Source organism: Hordeum vulgare, chromosome 4H, assembly GCF_904849725.1.
Source record: "Hordeum vulgare subsp. vulgare chromosome 4H, MorexV3_pseudomolecules_assembly, whole genome shotgun sequence".
NCBI lineage: Eukaryota > Viridiplantae > Streptophyta > Magnoliopsida > Poales > Poaceae > Hordeum > Hordeum vulgare.
Window position 1 is genome coordinate 489,455,757 of NC_058521.1, and position 14,013 is coordinate 489,469,769.

The 14,013-nt window shown below is 42.5% G+C and overlaps 1 protein-coding gene across 1 annotated transcript; it reads left to right on the forward strand.

The window, feature by feature from the left end:
• The first annotated feature begins 8,858 nt into the window (after positions 1-8,858).
• Positions 8,859-13,017, forward strand: LOC123449094 (eukaryotic translation initiation factor NCBP). Its single transcript, XM_045126180.1, has 6 exons — positions 8,859-9,132; positions 9,248-9,340; positions 9,442-9,546; positions 9,649-9,726; positions 12,490-12,609; positions 12,727-13,017. The coding sequence occupies exons 1-6, from the start codon at positions 8,962-8,964 to the stop codon at positions 12,856-12,858; spliced, it is 699 nt and encodes a 232-aa protein (XP_044982115.1). The 5' UTR covers positions 8,859-8,961; the 3' UTR covers positions 12,859-13,017.
• Positions 13,018-14,013: the final 996 nt, after the last annotated feature.

A 14,013-nucleotide genomic window follows, 5' to 3' on the forward strand; every position in this document is an offset into this window, starting at 1 on the left:
CTGCATACATCAAAATGTATCACTTCCAACAAGTTACTATCTTGTTTCATCTCAATGAAAACAAGGCCTTGCTCATGTGGTATGATTTGCATGTCACTAGTGATTCAAAATCAGGTGAGTACAAAGATCCATCAGCATGGAGCCTCTTCATGCAATTTATACTAACATGACTCAAGCGGCAGTGCCACAAGTAAGTGGTACTATCATCATTAACTCGTATCTTTTGGCACCAATATTATGAACATGTGTAACACTACGATCGAGATTCAATAAACCATTGAAGGTGATTATTCAAGCAAATAGAGTAACCATTATTCTCTTTGAATGAATAATCGTATTGCAATAAACACGATCCAATCATGTTCATGCATAACGCAAGCACCAAATAACGATTATTTAGGTTTAACACCAATCCCGATGGTAGAGGGAGCGTGCGACGTTTGATCATATCAACCTTGGAAACACTTCCAACACGTATCGTCACCTCGCCTTTAGCTAGTCTCCGTTTATGCCGTAGCTTTTCATTTCGTGTTACTAATCACTTAGCAACCGAACCGGTATCCAATACCCTCATGCTACTAGGAGTACTAGTAAAGTACACATCAACATCATGTATATCAAATATACTTCTTTCGACTTTTGCCAGCCTTCTTATCTACCAAGTATCTAGAGTTGCTCCGCCTCAGTGACTGTTCCCCTCATTACAGAAGCACTTAGTCTCGGGTTTGGGTTTAACCTTGGGTCTCTTCATTAGTGCAGCAACTGTTTTGCCGTTTCACGAAGTATCCCTTCTAGCCCTTGCCTTTCTTGAAACTTAGTGGTTTTACAAACCATCAACTATTGATGCTCCTTCTTGATTTCTACTTTCGCAGTGTCAAACATCGCGAATCGCTCAAGGATCATTGTATCTATCCTTGATATGTTATAGTTCATCACGAAGATCTCACACCTTGGTGGCAGTGAATTTGGAGAACCATCACTATCTCATCTGGAAGATTAACTCCCACTTGATTCAAGTGATTGTCGTACTCAGACAATCTGAGCACACGCTCAACGATTGAGCTTTTCTCCTTTACTTTGTGGACAAAGAATCTTGTCGGAGGTCTCGAACCTCTTAACAAGGGCACAAGCATGAAATCACAATTTCATCTCTTTAGAACATCACTTATGTTCCGTGACGTCTCAAAACGTCTTCGGCGCCTTGCTTCTAAGCCATTAAGTATTTTGCACTGAACTATCATGTAGTCATCAAAAACGTGTATGTCAGATGTTCACAACATCCACAGACGACGCTCGAGGTGTAGCACACCGAGTGGTGCATTAAGAACATAAGCCTTCTGCGCAGCAACGAGGACAATCCTCTGCAAAGTTTGCTACTATCAACTTTCAACTAAATTTTCTCTAGGAACATATAAAAACAGTAGAGCTATAGCGCAAGCTACGTCGTAATTCGCAAAGACCATTAGACTATGTTCATGACAATTAGTTCAATTAATCATATTACTTAAGAACTCCCACCCAAAAAGTACATCTCTCTAGTCATTTGAGTGGTACATGATCCAAATCCACTATCTCAAGTCTGATCATCACGTGAGTCAAGAATAGTTTCAGTGGTAAGCATCTCTATGCTAATCATATCAACTATACGATTCATGCTCGACCTTTCGGTCTCATGTGTTCCGAGGCCATGTCTGCACATGCTAGGCTCGTCAAGCTTAACCCGAGTGTTCTGCGTGTGCAACTGTTTTGCACCCGTTGTATGTGAACGTTGAGTCTATCACACCCGATCATCACGTGGTGTCTCGAAACGAAGAACTGTCGCAACGGTGCACAGTCGGGGAGAACACAATTTCGTCTTGAAATTTTAGTGAGAGATCAGCTCATAATGCTACCGTCGTTCTAAGCAAGATAAGGTGCAAAAAGGATTAACATCACATGCAATTCATAAGTAACATGATATGGCCATCATCACGTGCTTCTTGATCTCCATCACCAAAGCACCGACACGATCTTCTTGTCACCGGCGTCACACCATGATCTCCATCATCATGATCTCCATCAACGTGTCGCCATCGGGGTTGTCATGCTACTCATGCTATTACTACTAAAGCTAAATCCTAGCAAAATAGTAAACGCATCTGCAAGCACAAACGTTAGTATAAAGACAACCCTATGGCTCCTGCCGGTTGTCGTACCATCGACGTGCAGTCGATATTATCTATTACAACATGATCATCTCATACATCCAATATATCACATCACATCGTTGGCCATATCACATCACAAGCATACCCTGCAAAAACAAGTTAGACGTCCTCTAATTTTGTTGTTGCATGTGTTTACGTGGTGACCATGGGTATCTAGTAGGATCGCATCTTACTTACGCAAACACCACAACGGAGATATATGAGTTGCTATTTAACCTCATCCAAGGACCTCCTCGGTCAAATCCGATTCAACTAAAGTTGGAGAAACTGACACCCGCCAGTCATCTTTGAGTAACGAAGTTACTCGTAGCGATGAAACCAGTCTCTCGTAAGCGTACGAGTAATGTCGGTCCGAGCCGCTTCGATCCAACAATACCGCGGAATCAAGAAAAGACTAAGGAGGGCAGCAAAACGCACATCACCGCCCACAAAAACTTTTGTGTTCTACTCGAGAAGACATCTACGCATGAACCTGGCTCTGATACCACTGTTGGGGAACGTCGCATGGGAAACAAAAAATTTCCTACGCGCACGAAGACCTATCATGGTGATGTCCATCTGCGAGAGGGGATGAGTGATCTACGTACCCTTGTAGATCATACAGCAGAAGCGTTAGTGAACGCGGTTGATGTAGTGGAACGTCCTCACGTCCCTCGATCCGCCCCGCGAACAATCCCGCGATCAGTCCCATGATCTAGTACCGAACGGACGGCACCTCCGCGTTCAGCACACGTACAGCTCGACGATGATCTCGGCCTTCTTGATCCAGCAAGAGAGACGGAGAGGTAGAAGAGTTCTCCGGCAGCGTGACGACGCTCCGAAGGTTGGTGATGACCTTGTCTCAGCAGGGCTCCGCCCGAGCTCCGCAGAAACGCGATCTAGAGGATAAACCGTGGAGGTATGTGGTCGGGCTGCCGTGGAAAAGTCGTCTCAAATCAACCCTAAAACCCCACTATATATAGGAGGAGGAGGGGGGAGACTTGCCTTGGGTTCCAAGGACTCCCAAGGGAGTTGGCCGAGCCAAGGGGGAAGGTCTCCCCCTCCCAAACCGAAATCTACTTGGTTTGGAAGGTGGAGTCCTTCTTCCCTTTCCCACCTCCTTCTTTTTTTTCCTTTCCTCTTTGATTTTCTTTCCTATGCGCATAGGCCTCTATTGGGCTGTCTCACCAGCCCACTAAGGGCTGGTGTGGCACCCCAAACACCCATGGGCTTCCCCGGGGTAGGTGGGCCCCCCCGGTGAACTCCCGGAACCCATTCGTCATTCCCGGTACATTCCCGGTAACTCCGAAAACCTTCCGGTAATCAAATGAGGTCGTCCTATATATCAATCTTCGTTTCCGGACCATTCCGGAGACCCTCGTGACGTCCGTGATCTCATTCGGGACTTCGAACAACATTCGGTAACCAACCATACAACTCAAATACGCATAAAACAACGTCGAACCTTAAGTGTGCAGACCCTGCGGGTTCGAGAACTATGTAGACATGACCCGAGAGACTCCTCGGTCAATATCCAATAGCGGGACCTGGATGCCCATATTGGATCCTACATATTCTACGAAGATCTTATCGTTTGAACCTCAGTGCCAAGGATTCATATAATCCCGTATGTCATTCCCTTTGTCCTTCGGTATGTTACTTGCCCGAGATTCGATCGTCAGTATCCGCGTACCTATTTCAATCTCGTTTACCGGCAAGTCTCTTTAATCGTTCCGTAATACAAGATACCGCAACTTACACTAAGTCACATTGCTTGCAAGGCTTGTGTGTGATGTTGTATTACCGAGTGGGCCCCGAGATACCTCTCCATCATACGAAGTGACAAATCCCAGTCTCGATCCATACTAACTCAACGAACACCTTCGGAGATACCTATAGAGCATCTTTATAGTCACCCAGTTACGTTGCGACGTTTGATACACACAAAGTATTCCTCCGGTGTTAGTAAGTTATATGATCTCATGGTCATAGGAACAAATACTTGACACGCAGAAAACAGTAGCAACAAAATGACACGATCAACATGCTACGTCTATTAGTTTGGGTCTAGTCCATCACATGATTCTCCTAATGATGTGATCCCGTTATCAAGTGACAATACTTGCCCATGGCCAGGAAACCTTGACCATCTTTGATCAACGAGCTAGTCAACTAGAGGCTTACTAGGGATAGTGTTTTGTCTATGTATCCACACAAGTATTGTGTTTCCAATCAATACAATTATAGCATGGATAATAAACTATTATCATGAACTAAGAAATATAATAATAACTAATTTATTGTTGCCTCTAGGGCATATTTCCAACAATTACCAACTAGCTGAGTTCCTTATTGAAAGGACTACTCAAAGAATGATGATTGTTTATGTGTTAATAAAGGAATCCCAAAATTTGGTTTCCTTACATCACCTCATTGTATGTCAATGATTTCATCATCAATATCTCTACAAGACCTAAAAATACATTAAATCATCTCAAGACGGAAAATTTGGTTTCAACCAAATTTAACTTAAGCTTACAACTTGAACATTCTATCAGGAAAACATTTCAGTCTACATATATCGAAAACATATATGAGAAGTACAATGTGGATATACAATAACAACAAAATACAAGTATGGTCATACTTCCTTTGATAAGGCACAAATCCATTCATACCTGGGGTGCTAATGAAGTGATGCTAGGACCTGAAGTTCTATATCTCACTAATGTCAAATCACTCATATAATTGCAAACTATGTCACGCCTGACACTATATTTGCTATCTTTATTCAGAGTGCAACCCCAACAAAACGTATATGGTTGATATAAGGAATATCATCTTATATCTGAAGGATACAGTAAATCTTGGATATTTCCATCAAGAAATACAAGATATGACCATGATATGATATAATTATATTGGCTCTTTATTTGATCCCAACGAGTCATATCAATGACTGGATTTACTAGAATAGCCTTCGTATGCAAGTCATCTAAATGGACTTTAATGGTTATTTCCAATTATCATTCGAACATAATTGCTTTATCTAAAAGCATTACAAAATATACATCGCTTAGCATAATGATTAACCACACTCAAAATCATGTGGTTGAGATTAATCGGAATCACCTAACTTGATTTATCAAGATACTTCCACTTGTGTTTCTCAATACCTACATGTTATTTGAAGAGCAATATCATAAATAAGAATGCTCAAAACTTACTTATCCTCACAAATCACTGAAAAGTAAGGAAACAATTTGCAAAGAGAATATTGTGACAATCCAACAGATTATTCACAATGTCATGATCATATCAATGTAATTGGTATGACACATCCACCAAATTTGCAAAGTTTAGGGGGAGTAATTTCCCAAACTATAACATGTTAGCAATCATCAGATTGCATATATTGTATTCTTTTTCCTTAATAAGTTTTCCCCTATTGTTTTCTCATAAAAGGTTTCTAATGAGACAATATAAACACAAGTGTCCATATATGCCATATCATTTTGTCCTTATATTTCTCCCACTGGGTTTTAAAGGAGTTTTCAATGGCATATTAGATAGCACGCTTTTCCCTTATGAGTTTTCTCTCAAAGTTTCTCATAATGGTTTTTAACAAGGCAATATCTTCTCAAAGATCATATATCATACTTTCTATTTTCCCTATCGGGTTTCTAAAGGAAGTACTCAAGATATATTAATTGTTCTCTAAACTTATCGATGAGTTTTCTCCTTCTTCAAAGGTTTTTCTCATATGAGTTATGAAGAGATAATAATCATTATAAGTTGCATCATTCTATCCTTATTTTCCCCACTGGGTTTAAAGGAGTTTCAACAATGTATCTACACTATTTTCCTCATATTTTTCCCACTGGGTTTTCGAAGGAGTATTTTTCAATATGAAGATGATAAACAATCCCAAGGCAAACATACTAAAGGAGTCTTTATCAAGATGGTGCATATAACTGAAGACAAGCATAGATTAGGGGAAGTGTTAAGGAATAATTACAATCCTAATAATTCGTGCTTAACAACCGCCTTAGATAAGTAACCGCCACTGGTTACCGCCTTTGTGGCGTCCTTTGTAAAGGTCGCGTTCGTTCGTCCCGTCACTTTGTATATATAGCCTTGTTTATCATCAATAAGGATACATTGTTCATTCATATATCAGTTTCAACTCCCTCTCAATCTCTACTCTAAACAGGGATGAACTTTTTGGCTGCAGATCTGAACCATGTATGGTCAATCAAACGGGGACGGACTGAGAAGCGTGGTGATATGGCAATGTTGAGGTGGAGAATCCATAGATTGAGAGAATGCCTTCTAGCCATATGACGTGGACACCGTGCATGTAAAGAGAATTGGGAGCAACTTCTTAAGAATGTAGGATATGTAAAGACCGAACCAGGCGAGAGAAGTTGTTCTTACTCGAGATATCGCACATCCCCTTTTCCCCTTCCTACTCCCCCTCCTTGATGTGCCACACGAAAGAATATCATACGAAAACCAATAATCAATAAGCTTTGTGGAAACCACATTTTAAAGTTTTTTTTTAAAATACAAAAATATGGGATGTTAAGAGGGTGATGTTTTATTGCCATGCAAAATCACAAGTTGAAACATATTACGAGAAGTGAGCTATGAAAAAAGATAAAATCAGTGTTGAATAGTGACATTACACATCTTCTAATGTGTTTCAACTTGAAAATTTATGTGGCAATAAAATATCATCCTCTTAATGTTCCGTATTTTTTTCCAGATTTTTTCAAAACTTTAAAACATCATTTTCTCGTGGTTTTTATCAGTTTTCATCGAACGTTGGTTTCCGTATGATATTCTCTTTTGTTTTTCTTAAAAATAGTACAAACACAAGCATCCATATAAATATGCATACACTCATTTATATAAACACACACACACCCTATTCCTATGAGCACTTCCGAAAGGTTGAGCCGTCATATCATCTTGAAATTTACGAAATCACCGTAAACACCTCATCATTGACAGAAATGTTTTCTCTCACTGAATTCGTATCGTCGAAAATCCTGAAATAAATTTAGAAATAATGCGCTCATCAGAACTTGAATCCCGATGGGCTGAAAATACCACTGTTCCTCCAACCATTGAACCACATATTGGTTCGCATATTCTCTCCTGCTTAAGGGCTTTGTATCTTTGGATTAGTTTGTTTTCATGGCAGGACAAGTCGGCTGGTCGGTTGTAGGGAATCGTTTACCATTTGAGAGCATCTTCAAAAGTCGTCCAAAAAAGACCGCGTGTGTTAAAAACTGATGTTTTGTGTGTCGGAGATAAAAAATGATGCTCTAGCACAAACTGTAAAATAGACGCGTACAAAAATGATGCTCCCGTGCTGTAAATATTGAGCGTGCTGCTTTTCAGGTTGCAAATTTGGGGCGCCGAATCATGCACTTCATAATTCGCACCGCGTGTTATTTTGAACGCGTGTTTTTTGGCATTAAAAAAAATGTTGGTCCACGTATAATAAAAAAGGAAAACTTTTGCGTCTACACACTTCCACCGGTCGCTATCGCTCGCTCCCTTTTTCACGTGGAGACAGGCTGGCGGTGACGCTCGTTTTTTTTCCTTTCTTCTCTGCTTCTTCTTCCTCTTGTCTCCGTTTTTTCCTTTTTTCTCTGCTTCTTCTTCCTCCCATTTCCGTTAGATCCATCTCGTTTTTATTAGATTCATGATGGATGGAAAAGTTACATCGGGGTACACGAGAGCTGCAACCGACATACGGAGGAGCTGTAAACAGCAAAGCGACGGGGGTTATGGGTGGGTGGGTGATCCCATGGTTGGCAGGTGAGGTTGCTGCACGAGGACCCGAAGGGATGGTGTCGCGAATGCTACAACCACGTACCACAAAAGCTACAAGCGTCAAAAAAAGTTACAACCGTTGATAAAAAAGCTACAACCACGTCCATCAGAGTTGCAGCCAAAGTTCATTGAAGTTGTAGCCGGAGTTGCAACCATGATGTAAAAATGCTGCAACCATTATACAAATTTGCTATATCCGTCATTCCGTTTTGTTGCAACTGTATTGTTTTTCTATAACAGTTGGCATGGCCGAGCTGCAACCATGATGAAAAAATGCTACAATTATTATACAAATTTGCTACATCCGTCGTTCTGTTTTGTTACAACCGGTATTACTTTTTAGCTACCACCGACAATTTTTTTTGCTGCACGGAAGGCGAGATGTTGGTGGTGGGTTGATGGGAACCACGACGTCGACGTCGAGCGCGATGAGCAGGCTGACGACGGGACGACGACGATGAGCGTGCGGGAGCCCGCGGGCTACTTGCACACGGCGGCGCGTGCGAGATGTAGGGGAGGCGGAGGGATCGGGATGCGCGTTGAGCTGCGTGAGGAGGATGAAGGAGCGGGGGAGATCCAACGATGCGGGAGACTCCAATCATACGGCTGCGCTGTGACCGGCGCGAGTTTTCGAGCCGGCGCGTCGACGTTCAATACTGTTCTAATAAAAATATTATAATAATGTGTTAAAACTTTTATTGCACGTGAAATTTTTGAGTCACTGTTTGGAGAAGCTGTGAGAAAAAGATTTCAGACCCACACCTTACGGAATAGAAGCGCTCCCTGGCACGGTTCATCCCTATCGAAGAGGACCAAAAAGGCACAAACCCACTCCCATCCCCCCGTCACGCGTCTCCCGGACCCTTCCTCGTCTCTCTCTCTCTGAACTCCCAACCCAGCCGACCAAATCGCCGCACGAGGGGGCGCCATGGAGGCGGCGGTGGAGAGGAAGGTGCCCGAGCAGGAGGAGCAGCTACAGCCGTCGCACGCCCGGGCCGAGGACGCGCCGCCCGCCGCCGTCGAGGAGGAGGACGAGGCGGAGGCCGAGGAGAGCGAGCGCCGCAACCGCGAGCTCAAGGCCGGCCTCCATCCTCTCAGGGTAAGACCCGCCCGCCGCCGCTAGATCTAAACCTTATCCCCGTTTCCCGTTCCAGAAATGCCTGAACCTTTGAATCTCAGAGGAAGCCGGATGTAATCTCCTTTCTTGTCCGCAGCGCAAGCTCGTGCTCTGGTACACACGCCGGACGCCCGGGACGAGGTCGCAGTCGTACGAGGACAACATCAAGAAGATCGTCGATTTCAGCACTGTACGTGTCTCCGTCACAGCAGGTTGCTTTCAGGGTTTTTTCTTAGTTAGGTCAGTGGAGCTTACTGATTGATATTGCTGTTTGGAATTGGATGACTTTAGGTCGAGTCGTTCTGGGTTTGCTACTGCCACCTCGCACGCCCGTCCGCCCTACCGAGCCCCACGGACCTGCATCTTTTCAAAGAGGGTGTCCGTCCACTCTGGGAGGTATTGCTCCGAACAAGCTGTTGTTTTTTCAGTAGTGTCTGTGTTTAGTATTGGTGTCATGTCTACCATGCTTCTAGTGGTTAATGCATTTTGACTGGGCAGGATCCTGCAAATCGGAATGGCGGCAAGTGGATTATACGGTTCAAGAAGGCTGTTTCTGGGCGTTTCTGGGAGGATTTGGTAAGTAATCTATTTGTGCTTTCGTTGGGCTGTAAGATTAGGTCATCATACAAACTTCGGTTGTTGTTCTTTAAACCCTCAACTAGGACTTCCCTTCCTGTGCCACCATGAAGTACTATACATTAGCCTACTTGATTTGTGGAAAATTCTACCCCTCCGTTCCTAAATATAAGTCTTTTAAGAGATTTCACTAGGGCTCTACATACGGAGCAAAATGAGTGAATCTACACTCTAAAGTATGTCTATATACATCCGTATGTAGTCCACCGGTGAAACCTCTAAATGACTTATATTTAGGAACGGAGGGAGTAGTTCTTATCATCATGGGATTCTCAAGTGATGTTTTTACTTTGTTCATGACTGGTCTTTAATTGCATTATAACCTTGTGGGATGCTGTGAGGAGTTAGTGATGGTCTGATGGATCAAACATTTCATTCCTCAAGTGAAACAAGAAACTTAGGTCTAGATTTGGAACAGGATAGCCCTTGTTCTGTTTATAGAGCGGAAATGTTTTTTCCTTCAGAATGGCATTCCTCATGAGTCATGGCCATAATCTCTACTATCTTATACTCCCCCTGATGGGGTTATAGTCCTAGGGTAGGGTCATAGGCCTGCCCTGTAAGTCCTACCCAAGGACTACCCCTCATAAGGGACAAGGCCCTTAGTCAGTTCCGACTGAATTAAGGAGTCCCCATCGTCCAGTCGGTAACAGGTCCTCGACCATCCAGTCGGAGAACATCAAACTAACCGACTGGATGGCACTCGGAACATCGTAACCTCCCTGGAGGGAAACAGTCGTACGTTTCCCGGTGCATTTATTAGCATTTAGGACATACGTTACCTGTAACGTAGGCATTCAATCGCCACTACTCCACCCCTGTACCGGAACCGTTGTGGAGGGCAACGCACTCTATATAAGCCACCCTCCCCCGCTGGTGCAGGGGTTAGCAAATCATTGTATTCCATATTCCACTCGACAACAAGCTCCTAGAGCACTGAGACGTAGGGCTATTACCTCCACCGTAGAGGGGCCTGAACTCATACAACCTCGCCGTAGCTGGGACTCTGCCCATCCTTTTCGTACCCTACACATCTACTGTCAGGCTTATACCCACGACACCCCCACTCCACTCAATCTCCCTCAGTCATCTAGAACCCACGAGACCCCTCCCATCTGAAGAGAAAAAAGAATCTTAGCTTGCAACGGTGCTCACGTTGCTGCTGCAGTTACACAACTGCAGTGTTGGCTGCTTGATTGAGTTTCTTCTCTGCAGTGTTGCACATGCATTGGTTGTTATATACCATAATATATTAATAATCCAATACATCTGAATCATTTTTGCGGTTCCGTAGCAACACAACGACGTTATGCTAGTGCCAATAGTCAATGGAGACTTAGGTCCGTGACATGAAAACATGGGATTACCCATGATGGGCCCGGATCTCCCTGTATAAGGCCGTCCCTTAAACCAAACAGCCTTGCAGCGCATAATGGTCTGGCACCCTGGTACCTGTACCAACATAATCCTGAGACCTGAGGTAGTATTATTGCTATTTTCATGTTTACTGTGTGCACTTATGACTTGAAGCAAGTGGTTCAGCATAGAAGAAGTTGACGCTGATCCAGAAATGAATTAGCAGCCTTCCAAGATGCACTGTTCTGTGGTTACGGTTGACTGCTTTCTTAAGCATGCATGCCATATGCTATGCTTTACAAATTTTCACAAATTTTCACATGTCTACTGAGCCATACTTCTTGATCACCATTTCTATTTCTTTAATTTTGTATCTTCTTTTTTTGAAGTCCCTTGTCTCTAACTCTTGATTTAGTGTATAAATATTTTAGTCTGGCAGTCTAGTTTCCCTATCAATGTTTATGAAATCAAGATTGCAAATAATCTCATGCATGGCTCCTATTAGTAGATTTATGCATCACTAGTACAATGGGTGCAGTGGGTTTTAAAATGTGAAGCAAGATTTGTACCTATGGCTATTGTTCCCACAAACAAAACCTGTGGCACTGTACCTTTTGAATGTTTGCCTCGGCAAGTGGAGATTTGTGCTGCATTAAAGAAATCGAAGAGCTACGAGAAACATTTGGGTACATGGATGCCCTCTATCAGTTGTTGTCACATCCCACACCCTTCATGTTAATACGCAATGCCTGTTTAACATCATTTTTGTTTCTTCTTATTTATTTTTCTGAGTACACTTGTGGATATTGCATTTGTGTGAGGATACTAATTTGAGAGAGGAAGATATGTGTTGCATTTACTCATAAATTGGTTTAACTAATGTAATGGAAATGACACAACATGCTTCATCCTTGTGTTTTCCTGGTGCAACTGTTTGATTTTACTCTCATTCTGGTCTCCCACCATGAGCCCTCATATCTAGCTGATTTTACATGCTCTATTGTACTTGCAACAAGTAGGTTTGTTTTATCATTATTTTCTGGCACCATCTTCTTTTCTCTATATAGTGTCTGCTTGTTGTTGATGTCACATCCACAGCAATCTCAGATTTTCTTTGCTCATTCACATTTCATTTCCTGTCTTTGTTCTGCTTTTCTATGCGGCTTGTCCTCCCCTTTAGTCTCTGGGATCACAATCATTCAGTTTTACAGTGCCTCAAGAATGGCACCTGATTGCCCAAAATGTGTTCTGTTGATTAACAATTTTTATAAGGATTATTTGGTTAGGTCCTGCAGCTGTCGATGGCTTAGATTTTAATTCTTTCCACCATCATGTTTCTTTGTCCAGGTGCTGGTTCTAGTGGGTGACCAACTTGATTATAGTGATGATGTTTGTGGCATTGTGCTAAGTTGTCGTTTCAATGAAGACATCCTGAGTGTCTGGAATCGGAATGCATCAGACCACCAGGTTTGCGACTTCTCTTAATGTTTCTGGACTAAGGTGTTTGGATTTGACTGTGTTACCACCAGTTTTTTTTCTCTCTTCTCCATGTTATTCATTCGCTCGTGTTCTTGTGCCTTGCAGGCTGTGATGACATTAAGAGACTCAATTAAGAGGCACTTGAAGCTGCCGCACACCTATCTGATGGAGTACAAACCACATGATGCCTCGCTGCGAGACAACTCGTCCTACAGGAACACATGGCTGAGAGGTTAACCTCCATGTTGTCAAGGCTAGTCATGGCCCTTCTCGTGAACTTAATCCTTGTGGATTTTCGGTTCTGAAGTTTCAACCCAGCCATGATGTATGATTACTCTTTGTCATGCTACCATGTACTCTACAGAATTTCAAATGCCTAAGTATTGACTTTTATGATATTCGCCCGGATGGCTGTATGGTCGACTCGTTTTGGCAAGTACTCCCTCTGTCTCAAAATAAGTGACGCAAATTTAATATTAAATTAGTATAAATTTGGTATTAAAGCAGCAACACTTATTTTGGAATGGAGGGAGTATTTAGGTGAAACCTCGGGTTGCTCTTTGGATGGTGCTGATAATATCACAGAAATAGTAAGTACTCCAGGATGATAATTGAATCTCGGGAATGTCTGAGCACATTGTTTGGGTCTTTCAGACGGCACCGGTTACTCTTACCAGCAAAAAGAAAAATTAAGCACATACCTTTTGATCAGTAGTATAGCAAAAAACAAATTTTATAAACAAAGATCTGTGATATAAAGAGGGTTGGCCAAGAATTACATTTTGTTAGGGTAATGCCAAACCTTAGGCTGTGTTTGTCAGACAAGTATTTTTGGAGTATTTCTAGAATATCATGTTTTGTTTTTAGAAACCATAGTTTTGTAAACCCTGATGTATTTGGCATCAATAAATATATACAATAACTTACAAACCGCAATGCTTTTAAATAGCGTCTTTTGGTTTAAAAAAAATAGAGTATTCATTGACCAAACATTGGAATACCGAGGTTTTACATTACCACGGTTTCAAAAATACTGTGCTGCTAAAAATTAGGCCCTTGCATGTTCGCCAGACAAATCTTACACCAGGACTGGCAGTCAAAAAGACTGAAAAAAAGAAGAAGACTGGCAGTCAAAATAAAATAAAATAATAAAAAAATCTCACACTAGGGATTTGGGTAAACGGGCCAAGCCCGCGTTCTAGCCTTCTTAGTTCCACCCATCATCCCAGCCCATACAGTGCCAAATGGCTCTTGCCGTCGGCCTACTGCCCAGAAAAATCTGAGCACGGGCCCGATCAAAACACTGACACTCCGGCTAAAAAATAAAGAGAGAGAAAGAACACCGATACTCACTTTACTGCTCGCAATTCTGTCCGTACCGTAGCGTGCGCC

Excerpts from the sequence above, each read along its gene's own strand:
- LOC123449094 (XM_045126180.1), top strand. The coding sequence starts at position 8,962 with ATGGAGGCGGCGGTGGAGAGGAAGGTGCCCGAGCAGGAGGAGCAGCTA. Across the intron at positions 9,727-12,489 it reads GGCGTTTCTGGGAGGATTTG|GTGCTGGTTCTAGTGGGTGA; the intron begins GTAAGTAATCTA and ends TTCTTTGTCCAG. Across the intron at positions 12,610-12,726 it reads GGAATGCATCAGACCACCAG|GCTGTGATGACATTAAGAGA; the intron begins GTTTGCGACTTC and ends TGTGCCTTGCAG.